Here is a 15,746-nt window from a genome sequence, read left to right on the forward strand (position 1 = left end):
GAAAATCAAGACAAACAAGAAAGTGGTAGCTAAGTTCGGGGTAACCAAAAATTGTATACTCTCGCAATTTAATGATGTAATTTTATTAAGATAACACTCAATTAGACTCAGACATATATACATATATTCGGCATAAAGTCCACAAGAATAACGAAAATCATCATATATAGTGTATATGTATATTTGAGGGCTGATGTAATTCCTGTACCGATTTCACTAAGTTGCACCACCAAGATACACTATATCCAACACCAAGCCCTCACTTAATTTGGCTAAAAAAATCACATATTAACCGATTTTTAAGGTATAAGCTTCACTTATGACCCGATTTCAACCATTTTTTTTTTAATCTGGGATCAGTTTTTTCTGCCAATTCTTCTGTAAAATTTAATGTTTCTGACGTTTTTCAATATTGAGTTAACTCACTTTTAGTAATTTTCAACATAACCTCTTTAATTTTTGGACTGTTTGGTTTATATAGCTTATATTATATAGCTTGGTTTGCGAGATATATACAAAAAACCTATTTGGGGCGGGGCCACGCCGACTGTTCATAACTTTATTTATGGCTTAGTTATGACACTTTATAGGTTTTCGGTTTTCGCCTGATCTCATATGAATAGAATAGAAGCTGCTCTGTACTCCATTTTATCATCAATATGTGAGATTACTCACAATATATTCGATGAACCACTATATATCGAATTAAACCATTTCCGCCCCTACTGTTAAATTATTAAGTATTTGCTATTCGGTTCCGTTGGCATTCTATTATCCTTAGCTAATAACAGTTATATGTTAAGTAGAACAAGAAATCTTTAATCAATGTCACAAGTTAAATAAGAAGCAGATACGAAAGCTAATATAGGCTCGTCATGTTTTGAAATGATAAGACACTCTACTACTTGTGTTTTTGTTCTCAACAAGAGTTGTCTGTGCGACACTCTTCTTTGTACATCTCCTAATCTACAACACATTCTCATTATATCTATTGCTTACTACTTCGCCTGTCTTCTATGTTATTGATTGTACAAATTTGTTTGAATAACCCCCCACCGAATAACGGAAATGGAGTAGAAGAAAGAAATGTGTAAGCATTTGACACAACTATCGGAGTATGAAGTCTAAATGAAAGCGAACACAAGAAAAGAAATACTTAACTTTGAGGGCATTCGCGCCATTAAATCTACGGCAAATGGCCGGAAGTGTGTAAGAAATATAATTTTGTTATTTAAATAAATAAGTGTCCATCACTTCAGTGAAATATGCGTATGGAAATTTAAATTCATTTGTAAATTGTTTGTGTAACAGGATTTAAAACGTAATCGGATTTTCCTTGAAAAATTTTAGTAAGTGCGTGGCTACCGACTGTAGGGTAATAGGTGCGCATAAAAATGATTTGAAGTGACGATAAAAGCGGTGAAAAACGCTGCATATTTTAGCACACTTTCAGGCGCCATAAATGTGTGTGGAGGAGCAAAGGCAATGCGTGTCATATAAAAATATATATGTATCTGTCTAGAACAACTTTTCAGTTTTGCTTGTCGAGCATTTCTTGTTATTTGTCTTTTTTCTTAAGTTTATCCTGCTTGGCATTTTTGGTGACACGCACTGTTGTTTGTATAAATGCGCTGCGTAAGTAAGACGGAATGCAAGGTCATAAAACCCGACGCAAAGGTGAGCTCGACCGACTGGCGGTGGTAAATGCTGACGTGCTTATCGAACGAAAAGCGGCAAAAGGTTAAGCAGAACACTTGAAGAGCAGAAAACTTAAAGGCTTTAAGAAAAATTATGCGGCTGCACGCGAACGTCATGAAAAGTATCAATCTTCGTCGTTTCTTGTCTTACGCTCCGCAATAACCCAAGACATCTAGGTAGATATTCAACCCTTCAATCTATAAGACTAAACAGACCGTTAAAAAGGCTAGGAAAAAAGGCGCGCCTAAATATAAAATATTTAATATTTTTTTTTTTTTAGAATTTCCTCTAATACAATTTAATAAATTTTTGAGTGTTCGCATTGAAGCTGTAGGGCTGAAATGCTCAAAATTCCCCAAAGCAAGCTGTTGCCAACTAACATTTCTTTATACTTCGCCGGAATGTTGCATTTGTAAAGCAAACGCCTTGAGCTATCCCCACGACGATCAGCCGCCTTTGTCCTAACCAAATTATATTTTATTGCACTGCAAACAGAAAAAGTTACGGCTACAGCGTGTACTTCCTGTGCGCGACCAAACAAGGAGCGGAAGCTCAACAAAAATACCATGAAACACACAATCAGCAAGGCATTTTAGCAAAATGAGCCTGGTTAGTGCATTGCCGAGGGAGAAAATTGCGGAACGGATGTGAGAGCCTAAGAGAAACAGTCTCGAAAGAGAAAATATAAGTATATACGCAAGCCACTACTTTTATTGGTGACGTCAAAGTGAATTCGAAAGAAAACAAAATTATTTAAGTGCCTCCCCTATAAAATGTGCGCTGTGTGGGAGCGCTATGTATGAATATAAATTTTTATGTAAAACATAACCGGTCGACAATTTGTTTTTCAATTGCTTCCTTCTGTATCCTCTATAAATTGTTGCAGTTATTGTGAATTATTTTGCAAGTTATACACGTAAGGGGTAAAAAGGCAATTCAACGTATCTAGGTCTTTGCAATTTTGTTCATCGTTAGTTAGTATAGTAATTTATTAAAATTCTTGTAGTTATTATATTGAGCGAAAAGTAAAGGATATATGTCAAGTTGTGAGACTCGATGATTTTAAATATCATAGCGAATTCAAGAATAGACAATTCATTGGTAATTTATATTCAAAGATGGTCTTCGTGACAGAACCCAACTACTTCTTAGCAGTCTCGCGGTGTTTGTTCGACTTTCTACGTTCTTAAGTCGTATCTATTATTAATATTTTTTGCATATACTAGAATATGCTCAGATATGTTCCGCCAATACACTATTTAATTTTTATCTCCCATGAGAGGATGCTACTTATGTTCTGAGGTCAGATCTAAGTTTCCAAAGATACATGTCGCAACTGGCGGTTAACTTTTTTTTTGATATTTTTAGAAAAGATTTCAAACCGACCGAGTTGTTAGTTTACACAGAAGTTGCCTGGAAGAAGACGAAGTGGAAACTTCTCAAGGCTTTTTGCGGAAAATACTGATATAGTAATGAGCTTTCATAAAGAAAATAAGGATAAAATGCATGCGTTTAGGATTAGGAACATGATTTCTTGAATATCAAGGGACCATCAGCGAAATCGATTTCAGAATAATACATGATTGTCAAGTTGCTACAAAATGTGCGTCCGTTCAACTTATTTTATTACAATATCCCTTCAAATGGACCATTACATCTTGTTATGTTGATAATTTATGTGTTTATGCAAAAATAGGCATAAAAATAGATTTTTAAACGGATTGAAATATTTTTTTGTAGCGCCAATAGGAATCATCAAAAAATCAAAACAAAACGGGTAAGGAAGGGCTAAGTTCGGGTGTAACCGAACATTTTATACTCTCGCAATTTATTTATTTAACTTTATTTATATTATATAATACACAATTTGACCCACATATTCGTCATATGTATTGAATAAAGTCCATTTAAAATTGGAAATCATAATATTAGGTTAGAAGCACCGAGGTCCTCGTGTTTGATATATGGGGCCTTAAAAACCTATGGTCCGATTTCGGGGATTTTTAGAATGGGGCTGCCACACTTAAATGTAGTATTTGGGCAAAATTCTGCATCGATATCTTCACTAGTACTAACTTTATATATTGTAAAGTAAACGATTCAGATCGTCTTCACAGTTCTGGTATATAGGAAGTAGGCGTGGTTGTGAAGCGATTTGGCCTATTTTCACAACATATCATTGGGATGTGAGGAAACTATTACAAACCAAGTTTCATTGAAATCGGCCGAGTAGTTCCTGAGATATGGTTTTTGACCCATAAGTGGGCGACGCCACGCCCATTTTCCATTTTGTAAAAAAATCTGAGTGCAGCTTCCATCTGCCATTTTTTATGTGAAATTTAGTGTTTCTGACGTTTTTGGTTAGTGAGTTAACACACTTTTAGTAATTTTCAATCTAACCTTTGTATGGGAGGGGGGCGTGGTTTTTATCCGATTTCTTTTATTTTTGGACTGTATAAGGAAATGGCTAAAAAAAACGACTGCAGAAAGTTTGGTTTATATAGCTCTATTGGTTTGCGAGATATATACAAAAAACCGATTTGGGGCCGGGGCCACGCCCACTTCCCCAAAAAAATTACATCCAAATATGCCCCTTCATAGTGCGATCCTTCAAACCAAACTTTATTTCCATAGCGTTATTTATGGCTTAGATATGGCATTTTATGTGTTTTCGGTTTTCGCCATTTTGTGAGCGTGGCAGTGGTCCGATTTTGCTCATCGAAAGCAACCTTCCTATGGTGCCAAGAAATAAGTGTGCCAAGTTTCATCAAGATATCTTATATTTTACTCAAGTTACAGCTTGCACAGACGGACGGACGGACAGACAGACATTCGGATTTGAACTCCACTCTTCACCCTGATCACTTTGGTATATATAACCCTATATCTAACTCGTTTAGTTTTGGGTGTTACAAACAACCGTTATGTGAACAAAACTATAATACTCTCTTTAGCAACTTTTGTTGCGAGAGTATAAATATTTGTGACGGAATGCCGAAATTCGAATTTAAGTTTTCTTCACACGAAATTTATGATAAAAATTGTCTTTCGCATGGAAATAAAAATTCATAGAATGCTGTATTCACATGAAGTTTACATACAAGAATGCTGATTAACTTCAGTAGACGGCTGCTGTCGAAATACCCGAACAAGTTATATTTTGACCGCGCTTGAAATTAAACAGCAGATCATTCGATAGTGATAGTTAAAATTCGTTGAACGAATTTCAACGCACATCGATTTTTGATGAGTCTAGGCGACCTCCACGGAAAAGGAATTTTAGTCGAATGATGAGATAATTTCCCACAGACCTCAAAAAACAATGAGTCTAATATATCGAATCAAATGGAAACATTTTTCAACAAAAATTTGTTTCTGTTTTTAGGCTACCCTCTTATTTTCATTAACTAAAATGGATTTCCTAACGGAAAAATATTCATAAATATCTTACGCACCTAATATTTGTGGTGTTATACATACAAACATATGTATATACATATTTCTTTGTTTCAAGCCTTAAATTTCCCACCCTATTTTTACATTACCAGCATTTAATCATAAACCGTAAATAGCAAAAGTGTTATAAGTGAATAACCCCAATAGTGACCCCAATTCACATATACAAAACTAATGCACGTGAAAGAAAGTGATTTCACTTGACCTAATGTTTATTCCTTCTTGCTTTCGACATATCCCAAAATATATTATTTATTGTTTGTTCCCTTCCGAAATTTGATACTTATTAATTAGTTGCCTAATCAATACCAGATAGCACAACACTCCTCTGTATTGTTCCCCCGTGAAGAACAAAACCTGCCTGCATACATATATGTAGCTCCAACTGGCCTGCCCTTGTTTGCTTTCATTTTCATTTCCATTAGATTTCATTTGAATATGTAAGGACAACAACTGTGTTGGGTTTTCAAGCGGAATAGCAGGACCTTATGAAATTCAATATTAATATTTATAGGAAAATGTTAAGTTTAAATTTGTGACCAATAAACGCACGCAGTCCTTGATAAGCCTCACTGTAGTAAAGTTGTTAACCAAATTATGTGAAAGAAATATTGAATTATAAATTAATGAAAACTATGTACCAAGTATCGAAATAACGCAACTTCCACTTTGCATTGATTAAGTCACGTATACCGCGTGGCATTCGCATTAGCGGTGACTGCCCTTGGCTAATGCTAAACTGTTAATGGGCAAACGAAAATTGAATTTTGTACGTGGTGACTGCTTAAGTTCCTTCTGCTCATGAAATTCGCGTTAAAAGCCGCGAACACAACTACGTAGACAACGAGTCAGTTCTCAAAATATTTAAGTTAATGTTCTATTTTTGCTAACTAAGTGGCGAAGTTGGTGCATAAAACCACAAAAAGGCAGCCGCCTAAAAAAGATTACAAGATTTTTTAGGGGTCATTAAGATTGCGGTCAAGAATGTTAGCGAAGTGTAAAAACTAGTAATAGAAATAATAATATAAATTTTTAGCGACAAGTCTGGCGCTTAAACGCTTTTATGTGTCTGTTTCATCTCAGAAATTGGCAATTCAAGCCCTTAATAAAAGACACTCATTTTGTGGCATTTTCTTGGATGGAAAATTAGAAATTGACAAGCAAAAAAACTCTAAGTGAAACGGTTTGGTAGCAGAATAAAATAACGCCAGAATAATTTCTGTTTCTGTTTCCATTTCTGTTACTGATTAGGCAGTAGCGTTTTCGCTCTACTTGATTTTTCTGTGCAAACACACAATACTTGTTTAATATATGAATGATGTAATCAAACATTTTTGTGAGCTTGGCAATGCCCCGAATAATTTGAAAACCTCCTGCCTTAGAACTCTCACATTTCCACACGTAATTTTACAAAAATGTCTAGTTAGAAAAATAAAAAACTTTGATGAAAATTAAATTAATTTAAAATTAATTATTATGGACTTGACTTGGCTTACGAAAAGTGATTTTTATTTTATTTACTTCTAGAGGGAAACAAATGTTTATATTGAAATTATATTAATATTGCATTATATAATAGATATTCTGTATGCCTTTAAAATTACCCCAGTTGGCGTGTTTTAATTTTTATTTACAGTAGTAAATATAAAATATTGTGTTCGTTTATTTTACTTATAATTTTCATAATAAATATCCGGTTTTGCCATCCATTTTCCACAGAATTCTATAGAGTTAATACAAGAAATAGGATTTACGCCTAGACAGGCTATTAAAAATGTTCTTAGCAAATTTGTTAATAAATTCTAAAACCACAATTTTATTAATATTCTTTAGTATGGCGAAAAATGTACTTTGGATCATTATTTATGTTATATGGAAAACCAAATCTATTTACATGCACATACATATACATATATACATATATTATCATGAATGAGTTTCTAAGGCACTTCGCTTTTAACATTAAATAAAGAACAAACGATAATAAACACAAATTGCAAATTTTTGAAAAATATAGCTATGTATATACAACACTTAATATATATGTATATACTATACATATTTGGTTGTTTATTTGTACATGCATTTATACATAAAACTAAACGGCATCATCTGGCAGCCGTCTGCAAATCTTATGTTTAAGAGAACATCCAAAATAAATTTTACCACAGCATATGTTGCTTTGCTGGCACATGAACTTTCTCCTTGGATGCCACTAAAGTTAGAAGCATTGATTAACAACACATTAGCGCTAGCATTGAAAATTGTTTTATTATTCCGATTTAAGAGTCAATAGCTAAAATCTTGCGGCAAACACATTAGTCAAAATGAAATGAATAAATAAACAAAAACAAATGAATGCAGTGTTAACTACAAGCAGATGGACGGAAATATGGACAGGCATGTACATAGTTACTATAGATATGGGCACAGCAATAAAACAGCGAACTTTATGGAAGAAATAGCAGTTTAGAACATTAGATATCTTGACTAAAATCAAATTATTCGAATAAGATTCAGATTTTTACACATTTCGAGAAAGCTGGTAATGGAAAGAATTAACGAGTCATTACTATTCTACATCAAGGAGGACTTCACCAAAATACAAATACAAAATAAAACAAGTAAGGAAAGGCTAAGTTCGGGTGCAATCGAACATTTTATACTCTCGCAATTTATTACTATATTTTTATTAAGTTATATTATTTGAAGGTCAATAGAAAAACGAAAATCATCATAATATTCTTTTGTTTTTTTCTTTTGCAATATATTTTCTGACCATTTTTGTACGACAATTCAAAAAGTCTGACACCTGATTTGCATCGTTTTCATTTTTAAACCAGTGGATCATGTAGGAGGGTTTATTTACTAAAAAGACGCGATAAACAAGAGAGTAAGTGTTTTTGCAACATCGTAAAAAACGCTGCTTGCTTCGTTTCGAATTTTTTATCACACTCTCTGAAAAGTAAATTAAAAAATTTACTTTTTCGAAGTGCATGTGTAATCTTAAAGGTGATTAACTTTTCCGCGATTATTTACTTTCTGAGAATTTACTTTTCGAGAGTATACTGTAGTATATAGGCTGAGGTAATTCCTGAACCGATTTCACCCATTTTCATCAACAACATACATTATATCTAATATTATATGCTCATTTAATTTGGCTAAGATATTTCACATATTAACCGATTTATATGTAAGCTATTAAGCCCATCGTATTTTCGAAAAACCTATAATTAGGCATATGAGAGTTATGACCCGACATTAACCATTTCTGGTACAGAGACACACAATTAGAAGAAAAAGATTTCCTCTGAATTAAATTAAGATATCTGAGAGATTTATCGATATTTTCGGTGAAAAATTACCATAAGGCACTGAGTTCTTCAAATTCGCTATCCGGGGCCTTGAAAAGTTATAGACCGACTTCGACAATTTTTTCAAAAGTGATGCCACGGATCATATACAGTATTTATGTAAACTTTTATTTCGCTATCTTCATTGGTTCCTAATGTATATCGTTAAGTAAGTGAAGGTATCAGATGGATTTCAAAATTCAGTTACATGGGAAGTTGTCGTAGTTGTGAACTGATTTCATCCATTTTCCACACGTATCATCAGGGTGTCAAGAAAATATTATATATCGAATTTCATTGAATTCTGTCGAGTATTTCCTGAGATATGGTTTTTGACCCATAAGTGGGAGATGCCACTCCCATTTTCCATTTTGTAAAAAAATCTGAGTGCAGTTTCTTTCTGGTATTTATTATGTAAAATTTAGTATCTCTGACGTGTTTCGTTAGTGAGTTAACACACTTTTAGTAATTTTCAACCTAACCTTTGTATGGGAGGTGGGCGTGTTTATTATCCGATTTCTTTCATTTTTGTGCTTTATTAAGAAGTGGCTAAAAAACCGACTGCTGAAATTTTGGTTTATATAGCTTTATTGGTTTGCGAGAGTATAAAAATATACCTATTTGTGAGCGGGGACACGCTCCCTTTCCCCCAAAAATTCACCCAAATATGTGATCCTCTGTACGTAAATTTTTATTTACGGCTTAGTTATGACACTTTATAGGTTTTCGGTTTTCGGCATTTTGTGGGCATGGCAGTGGACCGATTTCGCCCAACCAAACTCCTTAGGATGCCAAGGTATATGTGTACCAAGTTTCATTAAGATATCTGAATTTTTACTCAAGTTATCGCTTGAATGGATAGACGGACAGACATCCGGATTTCGAATCCACTCGTCACCATTACTTCCTACTATAATTACTCCTAAACATTTAAATGGAATTAGTATTTATGTTGACATCACGTAAAACTTCAAGATGTAAAGAAATATCAACTGCTTGACAGTTTGCTGACTAGTTTGCGTTTTGGTTTACACCAGTTTTAAGGTAATTCATAACCAGCCGATTTTACTACGGGTATGTGTTCAATATCACCTATATGCATCGAGCTAAATAAGTGTTGCGAATGTTAACTTGTAACAAATATGTCTTGTTCTATAATCTATATATATATTATAGGTACATAAACGTGTGCCTACAAGAACTTATGTATATCTAAAATATCAACTCGTGCATAAAAGAATAAAACACTCAACACACAGGGGAATAGTAAAATAAATAAATTTGCCATTTCGCAGTTGTGGCGGAGAAGTGCCCACCGCTTATACATATCTCCTTGCCTCCTAATATCTAAAATAAATATTTAAATATATATATTTACAGTTCACACATACATATGTACATGTGTAACCATATTTGCGAAAAGAGGCATCACTAGCAGTCGGCAATAGTAATAAACTGATAGTTTACTTTAGCATGCCTTTGTCCTGCGTGCATTGAGATGATATTTATATTTACATTCGCTAAATGTACTCGTATATGTAGCACGCTATATTTATGTTTAAGCTTACTTACACATGCATTCGCATGTTACCTACTTTCGCTATTGATTCGAAAATTGCCTTATCATTTTCGTAAATTTCCTAAATAGATATACTTATGGGAGAGACAATGTCAATTAGGCCAACAAATGTATATATTTATTTCATATTAATGTAGGTTGACTTTGCAGACGCTCTCGAATATACAGTTAGACATTTATTTCAATATAAATATGATTGTTTACCTTTTTGCACTTGCCAAGGCGCTCCCCAGAACATTTAGCGTTAAAGTGGCACTGTAAATGCTTGCACTGAAGCTTTATTAAGAGCAATACTTTCGTATAAGTTTGTTTGTATGTATGTTTATACATATTTATTATTTATTTCTCCCAAATCATATTGTGCTTTGATCTGGAAACACTGTCTCAAATATCAAACGACACTCCCTTTTCAAATTAATGTGCGTAATTGAAATCAATCTTCGTTAAATGTTAGTGTATATGTGTATTCGATATAATATCATATGGTAGTTTGGTTAAAGTTTAACTCAAGCAATATCTGCTTCCAAATTAATAAAAACTTTAACTTGTTTTCTTTGTAAAAAATAAATTCTTGCTGTAACTTTGTTACTATTTGATATCACGGGAGGATTCATTATCTTGAGATGTTAAACTTACTTAACAGACAAGCTTCGATATATTAGTGTTCGAAGTACTTTACCATAAAGTTGGATATCCACCCTTAATGGGATATATACGAGATTAAGGCGATTTTGATGAAAATTTAACGAAATATATTTTATATAAGAAATACAGAGAGCAATATAAGAAACAGAAATTTTGAGTACCAAATTATTATATGATAATTCAACTTGTTTATTTATCCGCCATATTAGTCTGTCCGTGCAAGCGATAACTTGAGTAAAAATTAAGATATCTTAATGAAACTTGGAACACATATTCCTTGGCACCCTGAGGAGGTTGCAAAATCGGTCCACTGCTACGCCCACAAAATGGCGAAAACCGAAAACCTATACAGTGTCATAACTAAGCCGTAAATAAAGTTATGAAAAAAAAATTTGAACATAGGATCGCATTAGGGAGGGGCACATTTGGATGTAATTTTTTTTAAATGTGGGCGTGACCCACCACGAAATAGGTTTTTTGTATATATCTTGCAAACCAAAAAAACTGTATAAACCAAACTTTCTGCAGTCGCTTCTTTTAGCCATTTCCTTATACAGTCCAAAAATTAAAGAAATCAGATAATAACCACGTCCACCTCCCATACAAAGGCAATGTTGAAAATGACTAAAAGTGAGTTAACTCACTAACGAAAAACGTCAGAGATACTAAATTTTACAGAAGAAATATCAGAGAGAATCTGCACTGAGATTTTTTTACAGAATGGAAAATGGGCGTGGCTGACCCACTTATGGTTCAGAAACCATATCTCAAGAACTACTCGACCGATTTCAATGAAATTCGGTATATAACACTTTCTTGACACCCTGATGATACGGGTGGAATATGGGCGAAATCAAATTCAGAACCACGACTACTTTCCTTATAACTCAATTTTGAATTCCATTTGATTCCTTCACGTTATAATGTTTACATAAGAAACCAATGAAGATAGCGGAATAACACTTTACACAAATAGTGCATATCATCTCTGGCTTCACTTGTGAAAAAATTGTCGAAAACGGGCTATAACTTTTCAAGGCCTCAGATACCGAACATGTTGAACTCTGTGCCTAAGGGTAAATTTTCACCGAAAATATCGGTAAATCTCTCAGATAATTTAATGTAATTCAGAGGAAATTGTTTGCTTCTAATAGTGTGTCTCTGTTCCAAAAATTATTAAAATCGGGTCATAACATATCCTAGCTCCCATATACCTAATTATATATAAATATATATATTAGGTTTTTCAAAAATACGGTGGGCTTTATTCCGCATATATGTATTGCTTAATATGTGAGATATCTTAGCAAAATTAAGTGAGCGTATAGCCTTGGGTATAGTGTACCTTGCTGGTGAAAATGAATGAAATCGGTTCACGAATTATATGACGACTTTCGTTATTCTATTAAACTTTATGCCGAATTTATGGGTAAAATTGTGTGTTATCTTAATAAAATTTCTTCAATAAATTGCGAGAGTATAAAATGTTCGGTTGCAACCGAACTTAGCCTTTCCCTACTTGTTTTATCTTAATATATTAATAATCCGCTTTCACAAGTCTTCATTAAAGCGGATAAACGCAGAATTTAACAGGTAGATTTTCAGTTAACTCCCTTTACCATTAATACAAACTGAATTCTTATATGCGAGGGTGTACCTGTCCTTACGAGTATCTCTATCAATTGCAGATTAAAGCGCTCTTACACAATCATTAACATACTCAATAACACACTCAGAGTACCATATACATATGTATGTGTGTAAAGCATTTAAATATATTCGCCGCACTAAATACGTACTCGATTCAAGTGAAAACTCATTATCCACTTGTGTACACTTGTTTGTGTTGTCCTTTTATCATCAGCGCAAGCAACCTGTACAGAAATCAATTAACTGAGCTTCAACTCTGTGCACAGTTGACTGCTTGCTTGCTGGAATGAAATCAATCATAATCCCAATACTCATTGAATATGTAGCACGTAGCAAGTAAGTCATTTTTGCAATAAACGAGTGTGGGTGTGTGCGTCCCACATTCGTCCTTGCAACAACACATACACACACACAGCTTGGCTAATTATTTCGCATAAGTAATTTATTAAAACGCATAATCGTTTTTCAGACGACTGCACATTGAGCTGACATAAGAATACATACTTACATATGTGTGTGTGTGCGTGTGGTGAGAATTCCTCGTGCGTCGTGTGGCAATCATTTTCAGCTGAAGGCAAATATGTAAAATTTTTATTCGTGGCGAGTGTCATCAATAAAGTATTAATGTTCGAGGCTTTATTGCACGGACAGAAATTTCATTTATCCCTTTGCGTAATCGTTGAAAATTATGTAGAGGTGCTGATTGAATAAATTAATGGTATTTTGCCGTGTCCAGACGCGGAATATATTTCAATAATGAATATTGAATAAGACCGGGCGATGTATAGATTTTCGACACTTCGCTATATATATTTTATTATGAATGAGAATTAATTAATAATGAAGGCCTAAATATACTCGGTTGCAATGGATATAATATGCTTTCGCTGACTCTCGTAGTTTCATTAATATTTGTTCTTGCTTAACATTTCAATTTAATATTTTGAACTCAAAATCCAGCGGAGAGCGCAAAATAAATATATTCGTTATATGAAAGCTATGATATGGTTTCGTCTGTCATATCATTTTTATTTCGAAATCACAATATTCTCACAAAATTCAAAATATTTTTAATTTATCTCGAATACAAGATATACACACTTGTAGACTCCATAGGATTAAGGATCTATTTCAATCTAGATTTCCTACATGGATACATACGGCACCAACTAAATGTTTCCACCCTAAATAGGTATATATGTAATTCACATTTTCATTATGCTCATCGCCAGTCGAGTGGCTCATTAACAACTCACTGGCACTTGGAACGTTTCAACACCTGAAAAGCGTAAGCAATACCTAAGTGTACAATGCGCTAATGGCAGCAAAACCACGTTAGTATAGTCATAAAGAATGTGTTTGAATACCTGAATGACTTCTACAAAATGTTCCGTGTGGCACTTTAAAATTTCATTAACATATTTTAATTAGTGACGTTTTAATTTTTTTTGTTATTTTATAAATGCACAGATTCACAGCAATTTAATGGTTTTTATGATATTCTTTGTACTGGAACCGTAGTAATTTGGCCACCCTTTAAATTCTGTGACTACGAATTGGGTCTTGATACTGTGAAGCTATCAGATCACAGTCTCTCCCGCTTTCACATATCACTATTCTGTATCCAAGTAGTTCATTTGACTTATACACAACTAATAATAAAAACGTTGAAACCAAACGCTCTTCAGATGATACCTCCAATTATCTTATACCTCTTTCAAAACTGGTTCCTTACATAAACCGCTATACCAATCATCAAGTACTAAGGATTCATCGATCCGGTTTATTTTAAACATTAGTCTTATTGCATCCACTATTTGATCGCAACTGTTAGTAGTGAAGAAAATAAATTTTGTATGGCAAAGTCATACGTTTTTAAATTCGGCAAATGGAGTATGGAATTAGTAATCTAAAATATAGAAGTTCAGTTTAGTTGCTCGACGTTTAAGGAATAAGTTTGTGAAATTCTTTAAAGATTTCGGGACTAGTATGGTTAGAACGAACTTCCTTTCTTTTGTATCTTTCTAGTTTCAACATTCTCATCTCAATCGTATTGATAGGATCTTGATATTTGGCGATAAATAAGACAATCCCACTTTAAAACGCCATACTTTTACATCCAATACAATAATCACAAATTAATTTTATTAAGTCATTGCATTTTATTATCCATAAACACGTTTTTTATGATCCATAACCGTATGGTGCGGAGCTCTTGACCGGCACATAGTACGTACCACTTATGCCGTAGTTCGACTTTGAACCCATACGTATTGAACTATAGGTGGAACCACAACTCTTGTCCACAGCCGCTTCGTAATTGCCACATTTCATAGTTGGGAAATTGTTCTGGCGTATAGCCTCAGCATAGTAAAGCACAGCACGTTCGTGAGCACAACCGCCAGTTAAATCGACGCCGCAACCCGGTTGACTCTTACCGCCATTCGGATAGAAGGCCGCCTTACCGATGGGACGCAAAAAGCCCAATTGACCGCCATCAGTTTGAATGGACTCAACATAATCAGCGTCACTGCTGCAAAGGCGCGACGAGCATTCATCGTAGTTGAATAGAGGCAATGCAGGATCAAGACCTTCAATGGTGTGCACTCTACCCCGACTCACCTTCTTGCCAGTGAAACCGGCAACATGTGCGCCCAGACTGTGACCGACCAAGCCGAGTGAATTGAAAGACATACCATGACCATTGAGGAAGTCGACGAAATTAGCGACCACAGCACCAACACTGGAAACCTTATAGCGTGCGCTGGCATAATTGACCGTCTGCGCGTCAACACTCCAATCGACAGCGAATACATTGTAATCACCGGTGTCCAAAAGCGCATTTCGTACATGAACATTAACACCGGCATTCAGATTGCTATTCCAGCCGTGAATGGTAATGCGAGTCGGCCAATTTCTATTGAAACCGGCAGCAGAGAGGGAGGATGCATCATTGAGTCGTACTTCCCGGCCGCCACGATTCGAACGGTGGTAAAGGTAAAACTTCACGGTGACAGAAGCGCGTTCGGCGACTACTATACGCTCTTTGTGTTCGGATTGCGAGATCCACGAGAAGCTGCCATCCGCTTGAGGCACAAACCAGCCCTTACTCTCATCGAAATTGCTGCTGCCACCAAGTGCTGTAGTAAGAAATCATCCCTTTTATAGAAATAATAATTGCAAGAACTGCAACTTCAAGAACTCACCAACTGCTACGAAAAAGCCAAGCAAACAAAATATTAATTTCACCATGTTAAGGTCTTTGCTATTGAACAACTAAACCATCGATTTGGATGCTCTAAGGGTTTATATATTCACTTGTGCTGTGTCCGCTTTTGCTTGTTTTTCATATTTTTGTGTGA

The 15,746-nt window shown here is 34.6% G+C and overlaps 2 protein-coding genes across 7 annotated transcripts in view; both read right to left on the reverse strand.

Moving 5' to 3' along the window:
- Positions 1–15,746, reverse strand: part of LOC105215663 (RYamide receptor) — a 274,717-nt gene that overhangs the window by 193,893 nt on the left and 65,078 nt on the right. The window lies entirely within an intron of this gene.
- Positions 14,523–15,742, reverse strand: LOC105215656 (phospholipase A1 VesT1.02). Its single transcript, XM_011189678.3, has 2 exons — positions 15,591–15,742; positions 14,523–15,524 (listed from the first exon to the last, which is right to left on the reverse strand). Exons 1-2 carry the CDS (start codon positions 15,634–15,636, stop codon positions 14,569–14,571), a joined length of 1,002 nt encoding a protein of 333 aa, XP_011187980.1. The 5' UTR covers positions 15,637–15,742; the 3' UTR covers positions 14,523–14,568.

The sequence above is a fragment of the Zeugodacus cucurbitae genome, chromosome 2 (genome assembly GCF_028554725.1).
Source record: "Zeugodacus cucurbitae isolate PBARC_wt_2022May chromosome 2, idZeuCucr1.2, whole genome shotgun sequence".
Lineage (NCBI taxonomy): Eukaryota > Metazoa > Arthropoda > Insecta > Diptera > Tephritidae > Zeugodacus > Zeugodacus cucurbitae.